The 19,514-nt window shown below is 38.4% G+C and overlaps 2 protein-coding genes across 5 annotated transcripts in view; both read left to right on the top strand.

Annotated features, from left to right (window-relative positions):
* LOC115215598 (protein YIPF1) overlaps window positions 1–7,137 on the top strand; it is a 38,395-nt gene extending 31,258 nt beyond the window's left edge. The window contains exons 8-9 of the mRNA XM_036505731.1: window positions 814–876; window positions 3,541–7,137. Of these exons, the coding sequence (XP_036361624.1) occupies window positions 814–876; window positions 3,541–3,636 (159 nt within the window). The 3' untranslated portion in view covers window positions 3,637–7,137. The remainder of the gene's footprint in view (window positions 1–813; window positions 877–3,540) is intronic.
* Window positions 7,138–13,398: 6,261 nt separating this feature from the next.
* Window positions 13,399–19,514, top strand: part of LOC115215941 — a 32,674-nt gene continuing 26,558 nt past the window's right edge. For all 4 annotated transcript variants that reach the window (XR_003882024.2, XM_029785309.2, XM_029785310.2 and 1 more), the window contains exons 1-3: window positions 13,399–13,556; window positions 15,362–15,561; window positions 18,049–18,124. Coding sequence is in view for 3 of the 4 variants with exons in the window: in XM_029785309.2 (XP_029641169.1) it covers window positions 13,544–13,556; window positions 15,362–15,561; window positions 18,049–18,124 (289 nt within the window). In the remaining variant the exon portion in view is untranslated. The remainder of the gene's footprint in view (window positions 13,557–15,361; window positions 15,562–18,048; window positions 18,125–19,514) is intronic.

Raw genomic sequence — 19,514 nt, forward strand, 5'->3', positions numbered from 1 at the left:
ATAAATCCTGGGGTCGATTTGCTCGACTAAAGGCGGTGCTCCAGCATGGCCACAGTCAAATGACTGTAACAAGTAAGTGTGTGTGTCTGTGCATGGGTGATTGTGTGTGTGTTAGCCTTTTTGGCTTCGTTTTGCATGACAGTTGTAAGTGAGTGGCATTGGCAAGGAAGCAGTATCTTTTGTTTCCAATCTTCCTTGAAAAACATTTCTGGTCTTGGCAGGTGGGGTCATGAGGAATATTACCTTACCTGGAAACAGGTGAAGGTTGTCTACAGGAAAGGCATCCAGACGGAAAAATCTGCCTCAATGAATTCTAGCTAACCAAAGTGGGCATGGAAAAGTGGATGCTAAAACGATGATGATGATGAATTAACATATCTGTTTTTTAATGTCTAAATGTTCGTTAATATTAACTTAAGGTGGTGAGCTGGCAGAATCGTTACCATACTGAGAAAAAATGTTGTCTTTGCATTTTGCAAATTCCACTGAGGTTGCCTTTCCCTTTTATCCCTTTAGGGATATGTACCAGTTGAATACTGGGGTTGGTGTAATTAACTTACTCCCTCCCCTGAAATTGTTAGCCTTGTGCCAAAATTTCAAACTAATATTAATTAGATATAAAATTAATATTTTGAACTTCCAACCTTCATTAACTAACTCTCTCCCTCTCATCACACACACACACATGCATGTATGTACAGTAAATAGAAACGTTGCATATTTTGTTCCCCGAACAATAACTGGTTGTACATGTTATAAATGTATTTAATATAAGAGTCGATTGCTGATCAACAAGTTGTTTCTAATTCACAGATTGCCTGGGGTGCTATGTTTTTGATACTGTTGTTTCATGCTCTGCTGGCTGTGGGGTTTGTGGTAAGTTCACTTTTATTATTGAGAAATATATTTCCACTCAAATCGACTTTATATTTGAAATACTCAAATTAAATACTGTTCAAAAGGGGATGTTTTAATTGCTTGATAATACATGTGAAAAACCATTCGGAAATGTCAAGAAATATATTTAAAAAATCAGGTGACAAATACGTCTCTTTCTGTTTCACTTGAGAGTGTAATGAAAATTTAAATGTTTTAAAATTTCTTTATCTCATTGGCACAGGCATGATTGTGTGGTTAAGAAACTCACTTTGTAACCATGTGGTTTCAGGTTTAGTCCCATCATGTGGCACCTTGGGCGAATCTCTTCTATAGCCCTGGGCTAACCAGTGCCTTGAGTGAATTTGGTTGACAGGCACTGTGTAGAAGCTTGTTTTTGTGTGTGCATGTGTGTGTGTGTCCTTTATACAAATCCACAATTTTTCAGTTAGAGGGCTCACACTTTCTATGGTCATTCAAAACCGTCCAAGGGTGGTCGTGCACATCTTTACATTAAAAAGTCAATAGAAGTGACTTTTTTTGTGGATTTTCTATCCAAAACCCAATCAAAATGCCCGAAACTTGATACGCCAATTGAATGCCAGCTAGCTGTATGTGATTGGTCGGAGATTTGGACAGTACTCGCGTGTATGTGCGCACACACGCAGCTGTATATGCATGCACTAGCAGTATGACCCGGTGTTGCCGGGTCATAATGCTAGTAGTTTAATAAAAGAGAATAGAATAAGTACGAGACTTAGGAATAAGCACTGGGGTCAATGTGTTTGACAAAACTTTCCAAGAATGGTCGAAGTCCAATGACTGAAACAAGTAAAAGACATACAAGTATGAGTTGTGTGTTTACATGTCTTCCTTGGATTCAGAACTACAAAACAAGCGCTAGCGTTTATTTTGAGAAATAGCAGTCAAATCTCCTTCAAACCACACCCTGTTGTATGAAAAGAAAAATAGAAAGTTGAAGCAGTATAGGCTACAAATAGATGCAGTGAGTGGTGGGGGTGAGTTAATGATTCTAAAATAAGTTTGTGTAACATCAAACCGTTTTTCTTCCTCCTTCAATCTCTCTTTAATTTTTCTTCTCTCACTCTTCCTCTCTATGGAAGATTGTCATCATCATTTAACATACTCCTTCCATACTGGCCATGAAGTACAACATGCTCCAACAAGCCAGAGGACCTGTGTTTAGTTGCAATGTCTGCTTTGGCATGGTTTCTATGGCCGGATGCCTTTCTTAACACCAGCCACTTTCTACTGGGTACTGGTGCTTTTTTGATGAAATTGGCAACTAGTGAGGTCACCAGTCCTTTGCAAGACAAAGAAAATGCTCCTTTGACTGAGCTGGGGTTGTAGTAGAGCTGGAGGTTGCTTTCTGACAGTTGTTATGAGGTCAAAGTATGGTAGAGGAACAGGTTTTGCTACAGAGGTAATATATGGCTGCCCTGCATTATATAAGAATGGACGGGAGTAGCTGAGAAGTTACTCACATCCATTCTTATATAATACAAGGCAACCGTGTATATGTGATGGGCTTCTTTCAGTTTTCATCTACCAAATCCACTCGCAAGGCTTTGGTCTGCCCAAGGTGCCTTGCAGTAGGACTGAACCTGAAACCATGTGGTTGGGAACCAAACTTCTTACCACATGGCCCATGCCTGTGCTCCAGCATGGCCACAGCCTAATGAGTGAAACAAGTAAAAGTTAAAATTTATATGTGTGTGTATTTATATGTACATATGTGTGTGTATGTATATGTACATATGTGTGCATATGTACATACACACACATACCAATGAGATACATTGCGCTTACACCTGTTACAAATATCACCATACTGTCTTATGTATGTTTATATGTATACATACACTGTCAAGTGATACCTCTGTATTTTAGCCAGACATGTCAGATATAGTAGCCAATGTTCCCTCAAGTCACATTGTTCTATCTCCTGTTTCTGATACAATACATCATCATCATCATTTAACGTCCGTTTTCCATGCTGGCATGGGTTGGATGGTTTGACTGGGGACTGGCAAGCCAGGGAGGGCTCACCAGGCTCCAATCTGATCTGGCAGTGTTTCTACAACTGGATGCCCTTCCTAACCCCAACCACTCTGAGAGTGCAGTGGGTGCTTTTTATGTGCCACTGGCATGGAAGCCAGTCGGGTGGCAATGGCATTGACCACGTTCGAATGGTGCTTTTTATTTGCTCTGGCACAGGACCCAGTCGGAGCAGGTGTGGGAAGGGGGGACTGGCATCAACCATGTTCAGATGGTGCTTTTTACGTGCCACTGGCACGGGGAGCCAGTCAGGCGACACTGGCAATGACCCACACATGAATGGTGCGTATTGCGTGCCACCAGTACAGGAGCCAGTCAGGTGGCACTGGCATTGGCCACAACTACAATTTCCATTTTGATTTCAGTTTGATTGAGATTCTGCTTAATAAATACGTTAGTCAAATAAAATATGTAACATTAATCCCTTATTAACTAATCTTCAATCCCCATATTATTTCCTTTCAATTCTTTTTTTTTTAGAAAGATTGTTTACTTTCAGTAATTAGTCTTTTCATTCAACAGAAATGAATAAAATATTCTGAAGAAATTATTAAATGTGAATTAAAATTTTCTCCTCTTTTGCAGCTGTATTTTTTCCATGTTCCAGCACCAATTCCTAGTGGTAGTGGTACTACTACGACCACTACTACTGACACACCTTTGACAACAATACACAGCTAAACAACAACAAAAAATGAAAGAATCTATTTCAATAAAGCTAAGAAAAGCATTGCTCAAAGATGTCAACAGAGCTGTAAGCAATTCCACTGTGTTATTTGGTGTACCACCCGTCCACATTTGAGTTACTTTGCACATTAAACATAAAAAGGTTTCTGAAAGTAAAAGTTACAAAAAATAAGTTTAGTTTTAAATACAATAAGATACGAGGTCTATGGCTTTAGAATATACTGGAAGCATTTTTAATGTAAGGAAAGGAGTTTAGTTGAAAACTGTATTTGAAATCCTCATTCATACAAGAATAGATTAATTTATCATTTTAGAATGTGGCTGTGTTTAATGTGTGTGTCCCCCTCCCCCCCAATGTCCATACCTGGTTGGGGAAGTTTGTGAAGTGAATCTTATGGTGAAATTTGAAGATATACCATCATAGAAATGGTTTGGCCTGGTATTCATTGAACAGTCAAATTGTGTTGTTTGGTCATTTCTTATGTCTAAATGACTTTTCATAGCAAAGGAAATCACCTGAAAATGAAGCAAATAGCACTTAAAAAGCTGAATGCATTTCAAATTGTTCAGATATTTTAAAATCACAGATTTCACCACAAAATTTTCTTTCACTATTATATATTAATAAAACATATTCTTTTACTTTATATTATGCGAAATGAGTATGGTCCTCTGTTTGGTTAACCAGTTTTCTCCAGATGCATTACTATGTAAATTACTTTGAGTTAGGAAACATATACCATATGATTTGGAAGAAATAGCCTCAAAACTTAAATGTCACGAATTAAAAACAGGAAATAAAAATAGATTTTTATTTATTACAAATTATTTTAGTTTTGTTTACAGGTAATGGTGATGAAGTAATAATAGTTTCATTGCAAATATACCATATCAAACTCTATATCTCTATTCAAATTATTATCACATATTTCCCTCTTTTAGTTTCAACCACAACATTTAAAGGCCATTAGAAACCTTGTACGTACATATATACATATATATTCCTGAAATGAAACCCAATTAAATATGACCCCATAGAGATAAGGCTATCCTTATCTTCAAAGAATTTTAAACATGGAATATGAGTGATGTAATGATACTCCTCTGTGACTTGGAACTAGAACCTTCCAATTTTGGTTTTTCATTTCTTTAAAGACTTCAGTTTAGAAACTCAAATCCAAGCCAAATTTTTTCGTAACACTTTATACTTTTCATTTACTAAATGTTTCCATATGGTTTTTCAAGTTTTTCAATTTATATCTCTCACCTCATTATTGGAAATGGCTTATATTTAATTCCTGAATATATATATATATATATATATATATATATATATATACTCTCATGTATGTATGTATATACACACATTTATATACCATACTGTAAAATATGTATGCTTTCTGTGACATAGTCAAAGGTCTCTATTCAATCTAATCTGGTTTATATTTGTTTCAATACCAGATGATCGTATTTTCAATATACTAAGTCTGAAGTGAGATAATCTTTCATATTTCACATATGGCTTATACACTGCTGCAAATATCTAAGCCTTTGGAAATTATTTTTAGAACTTTCAATACCTTGAATTTTTTTTTGTTTCTGTTTTTTCATTGTATAAACATCGAAAATTCTGGTTTTTATATCATTTTTGACGTTTCCTCCCCCACTCTGTCTGTTAAAGCCCTATCTAATTTTTTTGTGTTCTTCATACTATTTTTGGACTTTATATTTTTATTATCGGTACAGACTTTGTGCCTGTAGTAGGAAGAATTAGTATTATTATTGGTGGTATTGTTGATATGTAAAAATATGTAAATTAGTTACTACGGCCTCTTATTATTTAATATCTTTTAGTTATTTTTTTATTTGTGCCCTCAAAACATTCCATAAAGCAGCTTTCTACAGCCTTAGGACTGAAACATATGAAAGAATAAATGTGTATATATATATATACACACACACATATACATACTTTATATATATATATATGTGTGTGTATGTATGTATGTATGTATATATGTATATATATATATATATATATATTTATACACACACACATAATTTTAAAATATGGCTGTTAATACCTTCTAAATATATTTGTTCCCCATTAATTTTGGGCATAAACAGGACTTTCAACTTAATCTGTCTGCGATAACTTTTGTTACGGTGCCAAGATTTATAAAGCTTGAAGTGAGAAATTCTCTTCAGAAAGCCATATTTATCTTGAAAATATCAGCTCAATGGCTATTTTCTTTTCTGTAATATTTTATTCAATGCAGCAATTTTACACACAAAAATAAAATTTAAAATAAAAACATATGCTTCTACACATTATCTGCTAATAACAATATTTACCAGTGAAGAGATTTTGTCTGGAATTTTCAATATTGTTATGACCTATCCACATTGTGTCAATAGAAGTAGCTAAAACAGTTCTCTCTCAGAATGCAAAACTATCCAATATTGTTGTATGCACCACTTTTCCTTCAAGTGTTTTCATTGGCCTGCATAGATATTTATCAACGCATTTGAATGACTTGTATGGATTGGTATGTAATATTCAACTAAGATTCCTTGTTTTGTTTTTTGTCCTTCTGCTGCTCCTACGGAATCACCACACCTTGTTGAATACTCTGTTTTTGGATTTCAGAGCAGAAATCATTGAATTTTATTGTAACGTTTATTCTACAACATTGAATCAAAAATGGGCATGAAATTAAGAAGCAAGTGAAACCTAGATGTGTACACACATATCATATGCTGTGTTATGTTTCAGGCTCTGAGGAAGCTATAAGATGTCACATGAGCACTCAACTCTTAGTGCTATGCTTCTTATAACAAAAACAGCTGTAAGCTATTGAAAGTGATTACATAACTCCTATTCTTTTGTCATTCATTAATTGAGATATATGCTGTGTTATGTATAAAACAGACTATATATATATATATATATATATATTTTACTTGCAGTATAGAACATAAAATAGATTTTGTACACACAATCACACACATTCAAAGTGTTCATAAAATATTTATGTAGTCTCACTTCTATATAAGTATAGATATTCACTCTGCAAAGATTTTGTGAACATCCTGTATGTGCGGACACACATAATTTGTTTATTAAACATTCCCAGACATCTAATTTATTCTGCTGCCCGTAACCCCAAGTTACTCCAAAATTTTAATTATCCGATAATGTTTTCCAGTTTTCCTCTTTATTTGAAATCAACATGAGAGAGTGACCCCTGGAAGATACCGGCTTCTTCTTATCCCCTGTGTCAGGTGATAATCCCTGTAAGTTTACCCTAGAGTTTCATGTTTTTGTAACACTCTCCTATTTGGAACCATATTCTCATATTATAAAATTGATGCTGATAAATACATTGTGATGATTGATGTGGGTAATATTTATATCCCCCTAGTCACCAGTATTTTATTTAAAAACTTATTGTAATGTAATTGTCTCAATAAATGGGTGAAGGAACTGAAAAAAAACCCCCCAAAAAAACTGGTACATTTGTTTGTTTTGTTATTTATTTGTGTAGAAAGTAAAAGTGCTTCAAGAATACACTGAAAGCCTTCCTGAAGAGCTTTGAGATCAACCCCAACCCAAGCACAAGACCATCCTACCTGGCACATCTGCACCAATAAAGGTGCCACCTCCTACGAATTGAACAGGATTGCAAGGGACACAAAGAAACGGTGAACTGCACAAGTCCAGAGCCCACTTGTTGCTTTCAGTCCCAACAAACCACCAGTGCCTGACCTGCAGCAGAGCCTTCTGAGCACGCATGAGCCAATCCCACTGTGGCTCCATCTTTGTCTCTTTCTTCCTCTTCCCCTACTTCCTTGCATATTCATTTCCCTTCTTTCATTCTTTCCTCAGCACATGACCCTACCTTTTCATCCCATTTCTCATCACAAAATCCATTTCAACCTCAAACAATTATTGTTGCTAATCCAGGACCTTAAATAATTTCTTACATGGTCACAAGGCTAGAAATTTGAGGGGGTGGGGAGGAGTTAGCCAATTCAATCGATCCCAATACTTGACTGATTTTGTTTCATTGACCTTAGAAGGATGACATCAACAAAATTTGAACTCAGAATGTGAAGAGCCAACTGAAATACAAGACATTTTATCCAATGTTCTGTTAATTCTGCCAATCTAAATAACGCACTTGTTTCTAATGCAGGCAGAAGGAAGAATATTATTGATTCCTTTGGTTCCAGTGCTTGGCTGGTATTTTTTATTTTTTCAACTCTGCAAGGTTGAACAGTAGAGTTTGACCTCCATTCAGAACGAGGTGCCTTACCAAAAACCAGTGGGCTTTTCACCCAACCCTCTAACAGTTACACCAATCTGCCAAGTAATAAACAATAGGTAGTTGGGCACTTTGTTTTCTTACCTTGTGGTGTCAAGTTCAGTCCTGCTGCATAACACCTTGGGCAAGTGTCTTCTACTATAACACAAGCTGACCAAAGCCTTGTGAGAGGATTTGGTCAACAGAAACTGAACGAAGCCCTGGAAGAGGGATTAAAGATGATGATGATGGATAATGCAGTCCTAGATGCATTTGAATCATAGATCTGGTGAGTGAGGCTGACCAAAGCCTAAGTAACAAAAACAACAGAGAGGTGCAGTGTGGCTCCCTGGACATGTTCCATTCTCAATAGAGAGAAGACCTGGCCATATACACAGAGGCTGCATCCAAGATTTATCCCTGCACATTGAAATTGCATTCATTCTAATTGCAGGGTTTCCAAAGAGAGGACCTCAACCAACCCGCACTCCCTGTTCTGTTCCCTCCCACTGCTATCCAACTTGGACCTTGAGGGGATACCTACACACTCATCACCATTATTTTTATGTCCTTCTGGTTCTGCCCTAAAAGTGAGAAGCCATGTATCTCCTCTACAGAAGAAATTCGCTCTGGCCCTTCTCTCAAAGTTTACCCCCTCATAATCTAGCATAAAGCCACCTCCTTCAGGGAGCATAGTCAGCATTTTGCGTCCTAGGATGGAGTATTCATCAGAGTGCTGGTTATATGGACAACACACTCAGTACATGCCATAAAGTGGTTGCCATTAGGAAGGGCATCCACTCATAGAAACCATGTCAACACAAACACTGGAGCACAAAGCAAACATTGGATCCTGTCCCACTGTACAACCCATGCTGACATAGAACACGGACGTTAAATGATGATGATGATGATGATGAAATGTACAATATTGGTTTTTAGCAAGGAGGAGCCATGATATACCTGGTACCTCATCATTCAGCTTGCTGCCTGCCTGCCATAGATGTGCTTGGTCAGAGCTGACCTGGGGTTACATAACAATAACAACATACCTGGTTCTTTGGTATATTTAGCCACATTCATACTAATGAAACTATCTCTGCTTCTGTTTCTACCCATGATTTTTTCCTTTTCTACAAACATTGACCTTTTTCCTTATCTACAAACACAGATAAGAGCATTGACCTTATCACTCACTAATCTTTGACAGCCGGCAAGTTCCTAACAAACGTTATTAATCACTCTGATTAGTGGATCTTGGAGATTAGTTATCACAACTTTATGAGGAATGAAAAGAGCATGGAATTAGGGATGGGGGTCCCTTCATATTTTCGTATTTCATATAACAAGGAGTTATATTCTAAATGAATTTTGTTTTTACATTTTTGTTCCTAATTCTGTGCCTAGTAATAGTTTTTCCAAAACTCCAAACTCTCTAATATATGTATTATATGTGACTGTGTTCTGTTGTCAAAAGCAGGATACGTGAACCATGTGAAATCATATGAAAATCGTAATGCTCAGAAAGGGAATGATGTTGGAGAGCAACCACCTCTTATGACTTGTGTCATATGTCAACAAAACCTGTGAGACAACATCTGCACTTGAAAGACATTCTTTCAGAATCAGATTCCAAAGGGCAAAGATAGAGAAGAAACTTGTATAATATCTGTCACTTGTGTTTTAAGCCCTGTCAGTCAGCAGCTGGTCTTAAATGTCATCTGAGGGCTGATCAACGGAGGGATAGTACTGTCTGATGAGGTGTGGTGGGTATGTGTTAATGGGACAGCTATCATCTCTCAAGATGAAGCAATTATCAATATTCATATATAATAATATTAATAATATATATATATATTATATAATAATATTAATAATATATATCATCATCATCATCATCATCGTTTAACATCTGCTCTTCATGCTGGCATGGGTTGGATGGTTTGACTGAGGTTTGGAAAGCCAGTAGCTGCACCAAGTTCCAATCTGGCAATGTTTCTACACCTGGATGCCCTTCCTAACACCAACCACTCCGAATGTAGTGGGTACTTTTTACGTGCCACCAGTGCAGGAGCCAGTCAGGCAGGCCTGGCATCGATCACATTTGGATGGTGCTTTTTATGTGCCACCGGCACAAGAACCAGTCAGGGGTTGCCGGCATCAGCCACAATTCATTGGAGTCTTTTACGTGCCGCTGGCACAGGAGCCAGTCAGAGGGCACTGGCCACAGCTATGATATTGGTTTTACTTGACTCAACAGGTCTTCTCAAGCATATCATATCACCCAATGCATTAGGGGTATTCTTAACAGAGCCAGATGTGTGGCTGCAATTTCACCTTAGTTGTTGGGTCTTCTCAATTACAGCATATCTCCAATGGTCCCAGTCTCCCGTCATTGCCTCTGTGAGGCCCAATGTTTGAGGGTCATGCTTCACCACCTTGTCCCATGTCTTCCTGTGTCTACCACAGGTTCCTTCTTTAGTTAGGGAGTGGCACTTCCTCACACATCTGTCCTCATCTATATGTAACACATGACCACACCAACGCAGTCATCTCCTTTGCACACCACATTTCATGCTTCTTATGCCTAATTTTTCTCTCACAGCACTTACACCCTGTCGTGTATGGACACTGACATTACACATCCAGTGGATCATACTAGCTTCATTTCTTTCAAGCCTACGCATGTCCTCAGCATTCATGGCCCATGTTTCACTGTCTTGTACCATGGCAGTCCACACATGTGGATCCGTGGAACAAGCTGCCAGACGAAATGGTGAAGATGCCGACGACCGCTTTGTTCAAAGTCTCCCTTGACCTCAAGTGGCCTGGACTCTTTACATGAACACCACCCTGTACTTAACTCCATGTCCCCCTACATGGCCTTGCTATTTGCTTTTGAGCCAAAAATTAACTAACTAACTAACATACAATCTATCTTTCACCCTGAATAAGAAGCCTTTAGTTGCCAGCAGATGTAGGAGGTCCCTATTCTTACTCTAGTCGCTACACTCTCGGAGCAGCCTCCCCACTTCAGACTTGGTCACCTAGGTAGCGGAAGCTATTAACTACTGGTTTCTCCCCCTGGCATGTGATGGAATCTGTTTTCTGTACATCTTCAGTGTTTATTGCCCCTGTGCACCTTCCACACACAAAAACTATTTTCCCGGTTAACCTTCCTTGGATGTTGCTGCACCATATATACATATATTATATATATACATATATATATATATATACATATATATATATATATAATGTATGTATGTATGTATATATATATACATATATATATATATACATATATATATATATATATATATAATGTATGTATATATATATATATATGTATGTATGTATGTATATATATATATATATATATATATAATGTATGTATGTATATGTGGGTACAGGACATCACCAACAGTAAACAACATGAAATACAAAAACAAATGAGTTAAATATGCAAATAATGAGAGGAAAAAATGGAAAACAAGACAAGTAATACAAAGAACGACCCTTCATCAGTTGTTGGCTGTCTATCTACTCCCCGTTTTGAGTGATCAACGACAATATGAGTCTTTGAAGACAGTTGCTCCCATAAATACCAAAATAAAATTTGGGGTTTATGGAGGGTCAAAGTTAGGAACAAAAATAGGACAGTGGAGACATACAGGGAAACCGAATGAAAACAGACATAAAGGGTCGTTAGACTTGAACGAGGGGAAAATAGTGAATGCTGAGAGAAATATTTTCTTTGAAAAGAGAAAAGATAGAAGAGAGAGATAGGACATGTCCAGTCCTTAAAACACCTGTACAAGAAAGAAAGATGGACGATGATCATGTGTGAGCAACAAGAGAGAGAAAGAGGGGGGGAGACAAATAGAAAATGGTGAAAGGGAGAAAAAGGGAATTAGAGAGGATGGGATATATATATAATATTGAATAATAGGGATTAATAAATCCAAGCAGTTATCTTATGAGCACTGAATGGTTAAGTGACTTGTTTAACTACATCAAACAATCAGATATCTATAGATTCAATGTGCATTTTCCATGCTGGCATGAGATGGATGGTTTGGTAGATCTGGCAAACCAGAGGACTGTGCCAAGTTCTGGAGTTAGTTTTGCATGGTTTCTGTAGCAAGATATCCTTCCTAGTGCCAACCACTTTACAAAGTGTATTGGGTGTTTTTCTATGGCAGCAGAAGGGTTGAGAAGTGCTACAGGAGATGGCTCTGTGCTGGTTGACAACAGATTAAAAAGAATGATAAACAGATATGTCAAACAGGTTTATACTGAGTTCTAACACTGGGTCATTAGTATTGCTATGTCTTAGCAAAATATCGGTTTCAAATTTAGACACAAGGCCAGCAGTTTCAGGGGAAGGTGTACATTGACCCCAGTACATGACTGGTACTTATTTTATCAACTTCGAAAGGATGAAAGGCAAAGCTGAACTCAGGATGTAAAGACAGACAATGTAAAGATGGACAAAATATTACAAAGCATTTTGCCCAGTGTGCTAATGATTCTGCCAGCTCACTGCTTTAGCAAAATATTCTTTTCTACTCTAGGCAGAAGGCCCGAAATTTGTGGGGAGGGGGCCAGTCGATTAGATCAACCCCAGTGCACAACTGGTACTTAATTCATCGACCTCGAAAGGATGAAAGGCAAAGTCAATCTTGGCGGAATTTAAACTCAGAACATAAAGGCAAAATATTGAAATACGTGTGTGTACGTGCGTCCATGCGTCCATGTGTGCGTGTGTGTGTGTCTGTCTGTCTGTGCCTTCAAGTGTCCCTATCGTACAAGCAGTGTCATTTGTTTTCAATCCTCCATGGAAGCATATCCAGACGGCGGGGAAATGTTACCTTGCTTTCCAAACAAGTAAGGGCTGGCGATTAGGAAACCATGGAGGGTCTGCTTCAATAAAACCCCCCTTGCAAGCCTGGGAATCTGGATGTTAAAGCATTGATGATGATGATGATGATGTTAGTGGTGATGACTGTCTCCAAAACAAGAACATGGTTGCCTTCGTCTGGAATGCCCTTAATTACAAGGTCTCCTGGATTGGGGCCTGACTTGCAGGAAAAAAAACAATGTTGGTGACAACCACCACCATTACTACTACTACTACTGCTGGTGCTGCTGCTGCTACTACTAAATATTACTGTCGTCATTTTATCTCTTTAATTCTTTTTAAAGATTTTATGAATATCTAATTAATGAATATTTGTTATGATGATTAAGAGCAGAATTGGAATAACAAGATAAAATCGTATTTGGGTCATATGAAGTCAGAACAGTTGTAGAATTTCACATCAAAGATAAAAAAAAGAAAAGAAACTGGAAGGAGGAAAAAACAAAGAAAGAAACAAACAAACCAACAAAGTAAAAAATAAATAAAATATAAAAGAAAATAAAAAAAAATAAAAAATAACAAAAAATGCCTACCTTGTTGTATCCAGAAATGTGTCATCAGAGCATTTGAGAAAATTTGCTGATGTTTTGGGGTTGGCAACCAAAACGATAAATAGCAGCGGGTTTTGTCTTGCGAAGATATTCTGACCCAGGACATCTGAACTAGCAGAATGAAGTTATTCTGTAAGTAGGTTTTGTTGTTGTTGTTGTTGTTTAGCTCCCAGCCTGGCCCTTCAGTATCTTGGGCAGACCCCAGTTATTTTGCAAGCAATCTAAACCATGCTATCGAGGGATAACGTCCACCTGTCACAAAAAGGACCCTGAAAAGAATTAGGGGGGTTTGTCCTCCACTTTCCATTTAGCCCTGATCAAGCAAACATTGGTTGAGAGACATTCCAGCCATATATATATATATATATATATATATATATATATTATTATACACACATGTGTATATATATATATATATATATATATATATATATATATATACTCTTACTCTTTCTCTTTTACTTGTTTCAGTCATTTGACTGCGGCCATGCTGGAGCACCGCCTATAATTGAGCAACTCGGCCCCGGGACTTATTCTTTTTGTAAGCCCAGTACTTATTCTATCGGTCTCTTTTGCCGAACCGCTAAGTAACGGGGACATAAACACACCAGCATCGGTTGTCAAGCGATGTTGGGGGGACAAACACAGACACACAATCACACACACATACATATATATATATATATATACATATATACGACAGGCTTCTTTCAGTTTCCGTCTACCAAATCCACTCACAAGGCATTGGTCGGCCCGGGGCTATAGCAGAAGACACTTGCCCAAGATGCCACGCAGTGGGACTGAACCTGGAACCATGTGGTTGGTTAGCAAGCTACTTACCACACAGCCATATATATATATATATACATATATATGACTTTTGTACATAACCCCATGTGCTGTATATACACCCTTGATGACTTGTAGTGCTCCTGAGCACTGTACACAGTAATTCCATTATTATTATTATTATTATTATCATGGGGAAGAACAAAGAATATACACCACTTGCTGGCTCTGCACCATTTAGCTGTCAGTTTTCTCCTTTCACTTATTTTCTATATAATCGCCTGCCCCCCCCCCTCTTTTCCTGTGTTTTTCTTTAATCTTTTTGATACTACATTCCTGTTAAAATAACTATTAAGCTGGTGTTTGAAACTTCAATTAACATGAAATTTTGATGAAAGGTTCTGCTTTAGTTCACATCAGCCCTTTTGTTTCTGATGAAATACACCAACTTTGCTTCGATTCATTTTGAAAATTATGAATAAATAAATATAATAACATTGTCATTGAAAAGCATGGAAAAGGATGCTTAAAGTGATGATGATGATGATGATGACGATAATGATGCTGATATCTCATGATTTTGCTTAGTGATGCTACCATTGTTTTTATTTTAAATGGTTTTGAGGAAGCTGTGAGATGTTGTACAAGCAATTAGCTCCGAGTGCACTGCTTTTTATAGCAGAAACAGCTGTAAGCTAATGCAGGGGAATATGTAACACCTGTTCTTTTGTCATTCATTATTTGATGTGCACATGTGTGTGTGTGTGTGTGTGTGCGTGCATGTGTGTGTGAGTGTGTATTACCCAACACATTTTTCTCTCTGTTTTCTCCCTTCTTTCTCCATTTTTTCCCCTCTTGTCCCTTTCTGTAGAAGAGCCTAGGCTCGAAACATCAAAGACTTTTCCATTTTTCCTGAGTATCAAACTAATACACCTGCCTCTTGTTCCCTCACCTGTCTTTGTCTTCTTAACATTTGAACTATATATATAAAACATATACAGCAACACATAATATAAGAGAGAGAGAGAGAGAGAGAGAGAGACAGAGACAGAGAGACAGAGAGACAGAGAGACAGAGAGAGAGAGAGAGAGAGCAACCAAGTGAAAGAAACACAAAAATGGTGTTATATGATTTTTCTGTTTTTGCAGTAATTTTCCTGCTGACTAGTTGCTTGGTGGTAGAAAAGACCCATGGTCTACCTGACCTGGCTGGAATCATTGCTGGCCTCAGCGGCAAAACAATTGAGTTGCTGAAAAAAGTCACAGTACCAATTTTGGATACACAGATTGGTTTCCTGAGAAGCCACATTGAACATCTGGTGTCGTTCTTCAAAGGAAGCGAAGGCGATGTAAGTATTCCCTTACTTTTATGCATTCTAAGGTTAATAAAAGTTCAATCAACAAATGCCAGGGCTATAAATCTGCTCCGCTCATCTTCCTTACCCCTCCTCATTTCTACCCCCATGTAGTGCCATCTCCTATCCTCTCTTCTGTTCTCCTTCAGTTGTAGGGGCCACCTCAGGTCCTTAGTCTTTGCGAGGTATAAGGTGATCATCAATTAGTACAGGTGCCATGGAAAAAGCATCCAGAACATTCTATAGATTGGTTGGTATAAGGAAGGGCCTCTAGCTGTGGAAACCCTACCAGACGAGAGAGTGGGGCATGTCTTGATCTTCTGGTTCATCAGATCCTGTCAAATCCTCCAACCTATGCTGGCATGGGATAATTGATGATGAGGATGATGATGGTTGTGGTGGTGGTGGTAGTGGTGATGGTAGTAGCAGTGGCAGCAGTGGTGGTGGCAGCGGTGGTGGTGAGGGGAGGAGGAGGAGGGAGGATGAGGAAGGGGGTGAGGAGGAAGGAGAGGAGTAGGAGGAGAAGAGATGGAGGAAGAAGAGGAAGGTGATGAGAAGGGTGGTGGGGAGGTAGAAAAGGAGGGTGATGAGGAGGAGGAGGAAGAGGGGAGGGAAGGAGAGGGAAATGAGGAGGGGGAAGAGGTGGAAGTGGAGGAAGATGGTGGTGGCAGTAGCTTTAAAGATGGGTCATGTCTGCGTATGTGTGTGTGTTTGAAGTAATGTAATGGTAAGCTATTGGCAACCCAAGACTTTGATTGAAGTCCCCTTGCTTCTCGTTTCACTCAGTTCGTTCCTTATTCTCAGGGCTACCATCAGAGTCAATAACTAGACCAGCAGAGTTTATAGAAAGATGGATAAATTCCATTGCCACGAAGAGTAGAAAGTCTTACATTTCTGGATCTTACAATTCAACAGAAAACAGGAAAATATTTGGCTGTTAAAGCAAGCAGGGGAGATCCAGAGCTTTCTTGACTTTGATCCATAGTTTACAGAGATTAAACTGACTGTCTTACAGTGATATCACCTTCCTTCCTTCATGAGCCAAAAGGGGATTAAGGGTCCATCATTCATTTATTCGCTCTCTCTTTCATCTTATATTTATCTACCTTCCTCACTCTCTCTTTCTCATTCCTTGCTTTTCTTCTTCTTGCTCTCACCTGCACCCATCTCCCCCCTCTCTCTCTCTCTCTCTCTTTGTTTCTTATTCCTCTTCTTTCTTCCTTTGACTAATCCCTCCAGAAAATATGTAAAAAAGTCCCTGAAGGGCCATGAATTTGTTCTGGGGTAGTAGATGTAATCTTAGTTTGACAAACGCAATAATGTTTTCCATAAGGCAGCAAGAAATGTTAGCATGGAGGGTGAAATGCTTAGGGGTGCTTCTTACATTCTGAGTTCAAATTTGCTGGGGTTGAATTTACCTTTCATCCTTTCGAAGTCGATAAATTAAGTACCAGTTGCATACTGGGGTCGATCTAATCGACTGCCCCCCCTCCCACTTCCCAAAAATTTTGGGCCTTGTGCCTAGAGTAGAAAGTAATAATGTTTTCCATATTGGTGTGGGTTGAACAGGGACTTATTGAGCCAATGTGTTTATGGCGGGGTGCTCTTCCTGTCATCAACTCTTGTCTGTTTTTTTCAAGTCAACTTTTGAAAGTGCAGAGTTTCAGGATGTTTTGAGAGTTGTTTACAGGGGGTGAAAACTTGACAACACTGTTTTCCTCATACAGTGTCATGTTACAATGTTGAATACACACACACACACACACACACACACACACACACACACATGACAGGCTTCTTTCAGTTTCCATCTACCAAATCTACTCACAAGGCTTTGGTTGGCTTGAGGTTATAATAGAAGACACTTGCCCAAGGTGCCATGCAGTGAGACTGAACCCAGGACTATGTGGTTGGGAAGCAAGCTTCTTAACACACAGCCACCCTTGCCTATACATGTATAAATTTTAATTGTTTCTTATTGTTATAATGGTATTTATTGGGGTAGGGGTTATATAATTTGTTATTTTTGTCGTTGCACTCTGTCGGTTACGATCCAGTTGATCTGATCAATGGAACAGACTGCTCGTGAAATTAACGTGTAAGTGGCTGAGAACTCCACAGACATGTGTACCCTTAAAGGAGTTCTCGGGGAGATTCAGCATGACACAGAGTGTGACAAGGCTGGCCCTTTTGAAATACAGGTACAACATAAACAGGTGTTTTCGCTTTTAGGTGTTTTCGCTCAATAAACACTCACAACACCCAGTCTGGAAATCAAAACCACGATCCCAAAACCACAAGTCCACTGCCCTAACCACTGGGCTATTGTGCCTCCATTTGGTATTTTATGTAACGGTTGAGCAAGGAATGAAAAATTATTGTTGCATATTCTTCTATTGATGTTTATTTTGGATTTTGGGTTTAACAGTAAAATGTGTTTTTTAAATAGTAAAATCAATGTCTTATTGTATTCCTTACTAGATACCTGTTCCAGAGACCAGTTTTGTTCTTCATTTTGTTGCTGACCGATGCCACATCATTGGGAAACGTTTCTTGTGTAAGTATAAAGCCTGTTTTATTTTTGATATTTCTAATAAACAACATGTCATACAACAGCAAAAGCAACAACAAAAAAAAAACAGGCTTCACTTACGTCTCACAACAGAGTGGTCAGTTATAAGAAAGGGCACCCAGCTATAAAAGCAGTTGCTACAACAAATGACCATTGACATTCACAGTAACTCAGGCCTAAGAACTAACCAGGATGGTAGGCCTAACACGTCCCCCTTTAGTCTTTAAGCATTCAAATCACTCAAGAAAATGTAATGCTTATTTATTCCCATTGTTTAGTATGAACGGTGCATTGACTTGTAACTTTGAGATTTCAATGATGGGATTTAGAATGATGTAGGGTAGGTGTGAGAGGACAGATCTGGTCAGTGTTAAAATAAAACAGGTAGAATATTTGAGCCAGAAAGGGTCAGTTTAGATGCTAAAGGGTTAAACAGAGCACATTCTCTTGCAAGTATTCAGTCCGAACTCTCAGTTCTCTCCTTGTTCAGAAATTTGCGGTTTCGGTTTTTGGCACCAATCATATCGGTCTCACCAGTCTATGTGGGTGGGCTGTGGGACTACAAAGGTTACGTCACTGCCATTCTTTTAGACTTTGGTCCATCACCACCCCTAGGGCTAATAAGACCAGCAGGAACTTAACTTGGTTTCCATGTTGTATAAGTGACTGAGATGCCAACATTCCCTCTCCCCTGGATGGGATGATGGTCCATCACAGGGTTAACTTCCTATCTATTGCTGGAACTCATTTAAAACTCAGTGAACTGGAAGAGTGAGAAATGAAGAGTCCTGCACAAAAGTCCAATGTGCTGCTTAGCCTGGGAATTGAAACCACAATCTTATGATTGTGAGTACAACACCCTAACCACTAAACCATACACTTTCACAAGCATGGTGTAAAGGTTGCGAATCAAGTTTCCTCATCGTTTCAGCATTCATATTTTCATGCTTGTTTGAGTGAGATGGAATTCACTGATGTCCATGGCTGGAGGGCATTCCTCTTGCCAGCTCTTACCTGTCTCCAAGCAAAGTAACATTCCTCCATGGCTGAACATGACTTTCATGGAAAATTGGAAACAAATAATACCGCTTGTGTGACAGTGATTCTTGTTTACGACTATCATGTGATGTCAAGACAAGAAGACATACACACATACACATATAAACACAGACACACACACACACGTGTGTGTGTGTGTGTGCGCAGGCAATGGGCTTCTTTGAATTTTCACATGACTCTTTGATTGGCTTAATGCTATATTAGAAGACACTTGCCCAAGATGCCACACAATGGGATTGAACCTGAAGCCTTGAAGTTGGAAACTAAGCTTCATGACCATATAATAGGTTCTTTACAAAACAATATCAGAGTATTT

The sequence above is a fragment of the Octopus sinensis genome, linkage group LG9 (genome assembly GCF_006345805.1).
Source record: "Octopus sinensis linkage group LG9, ASM634580v1, whole genome shotgun sequence".
In the NCBI taxonomy this organism is placed as follows: Eukaryota; Metazoa; Mollusca; class Cephalopoda; order Octopoda; family Octopodidae; genus Octopus; species Octopus sinensis.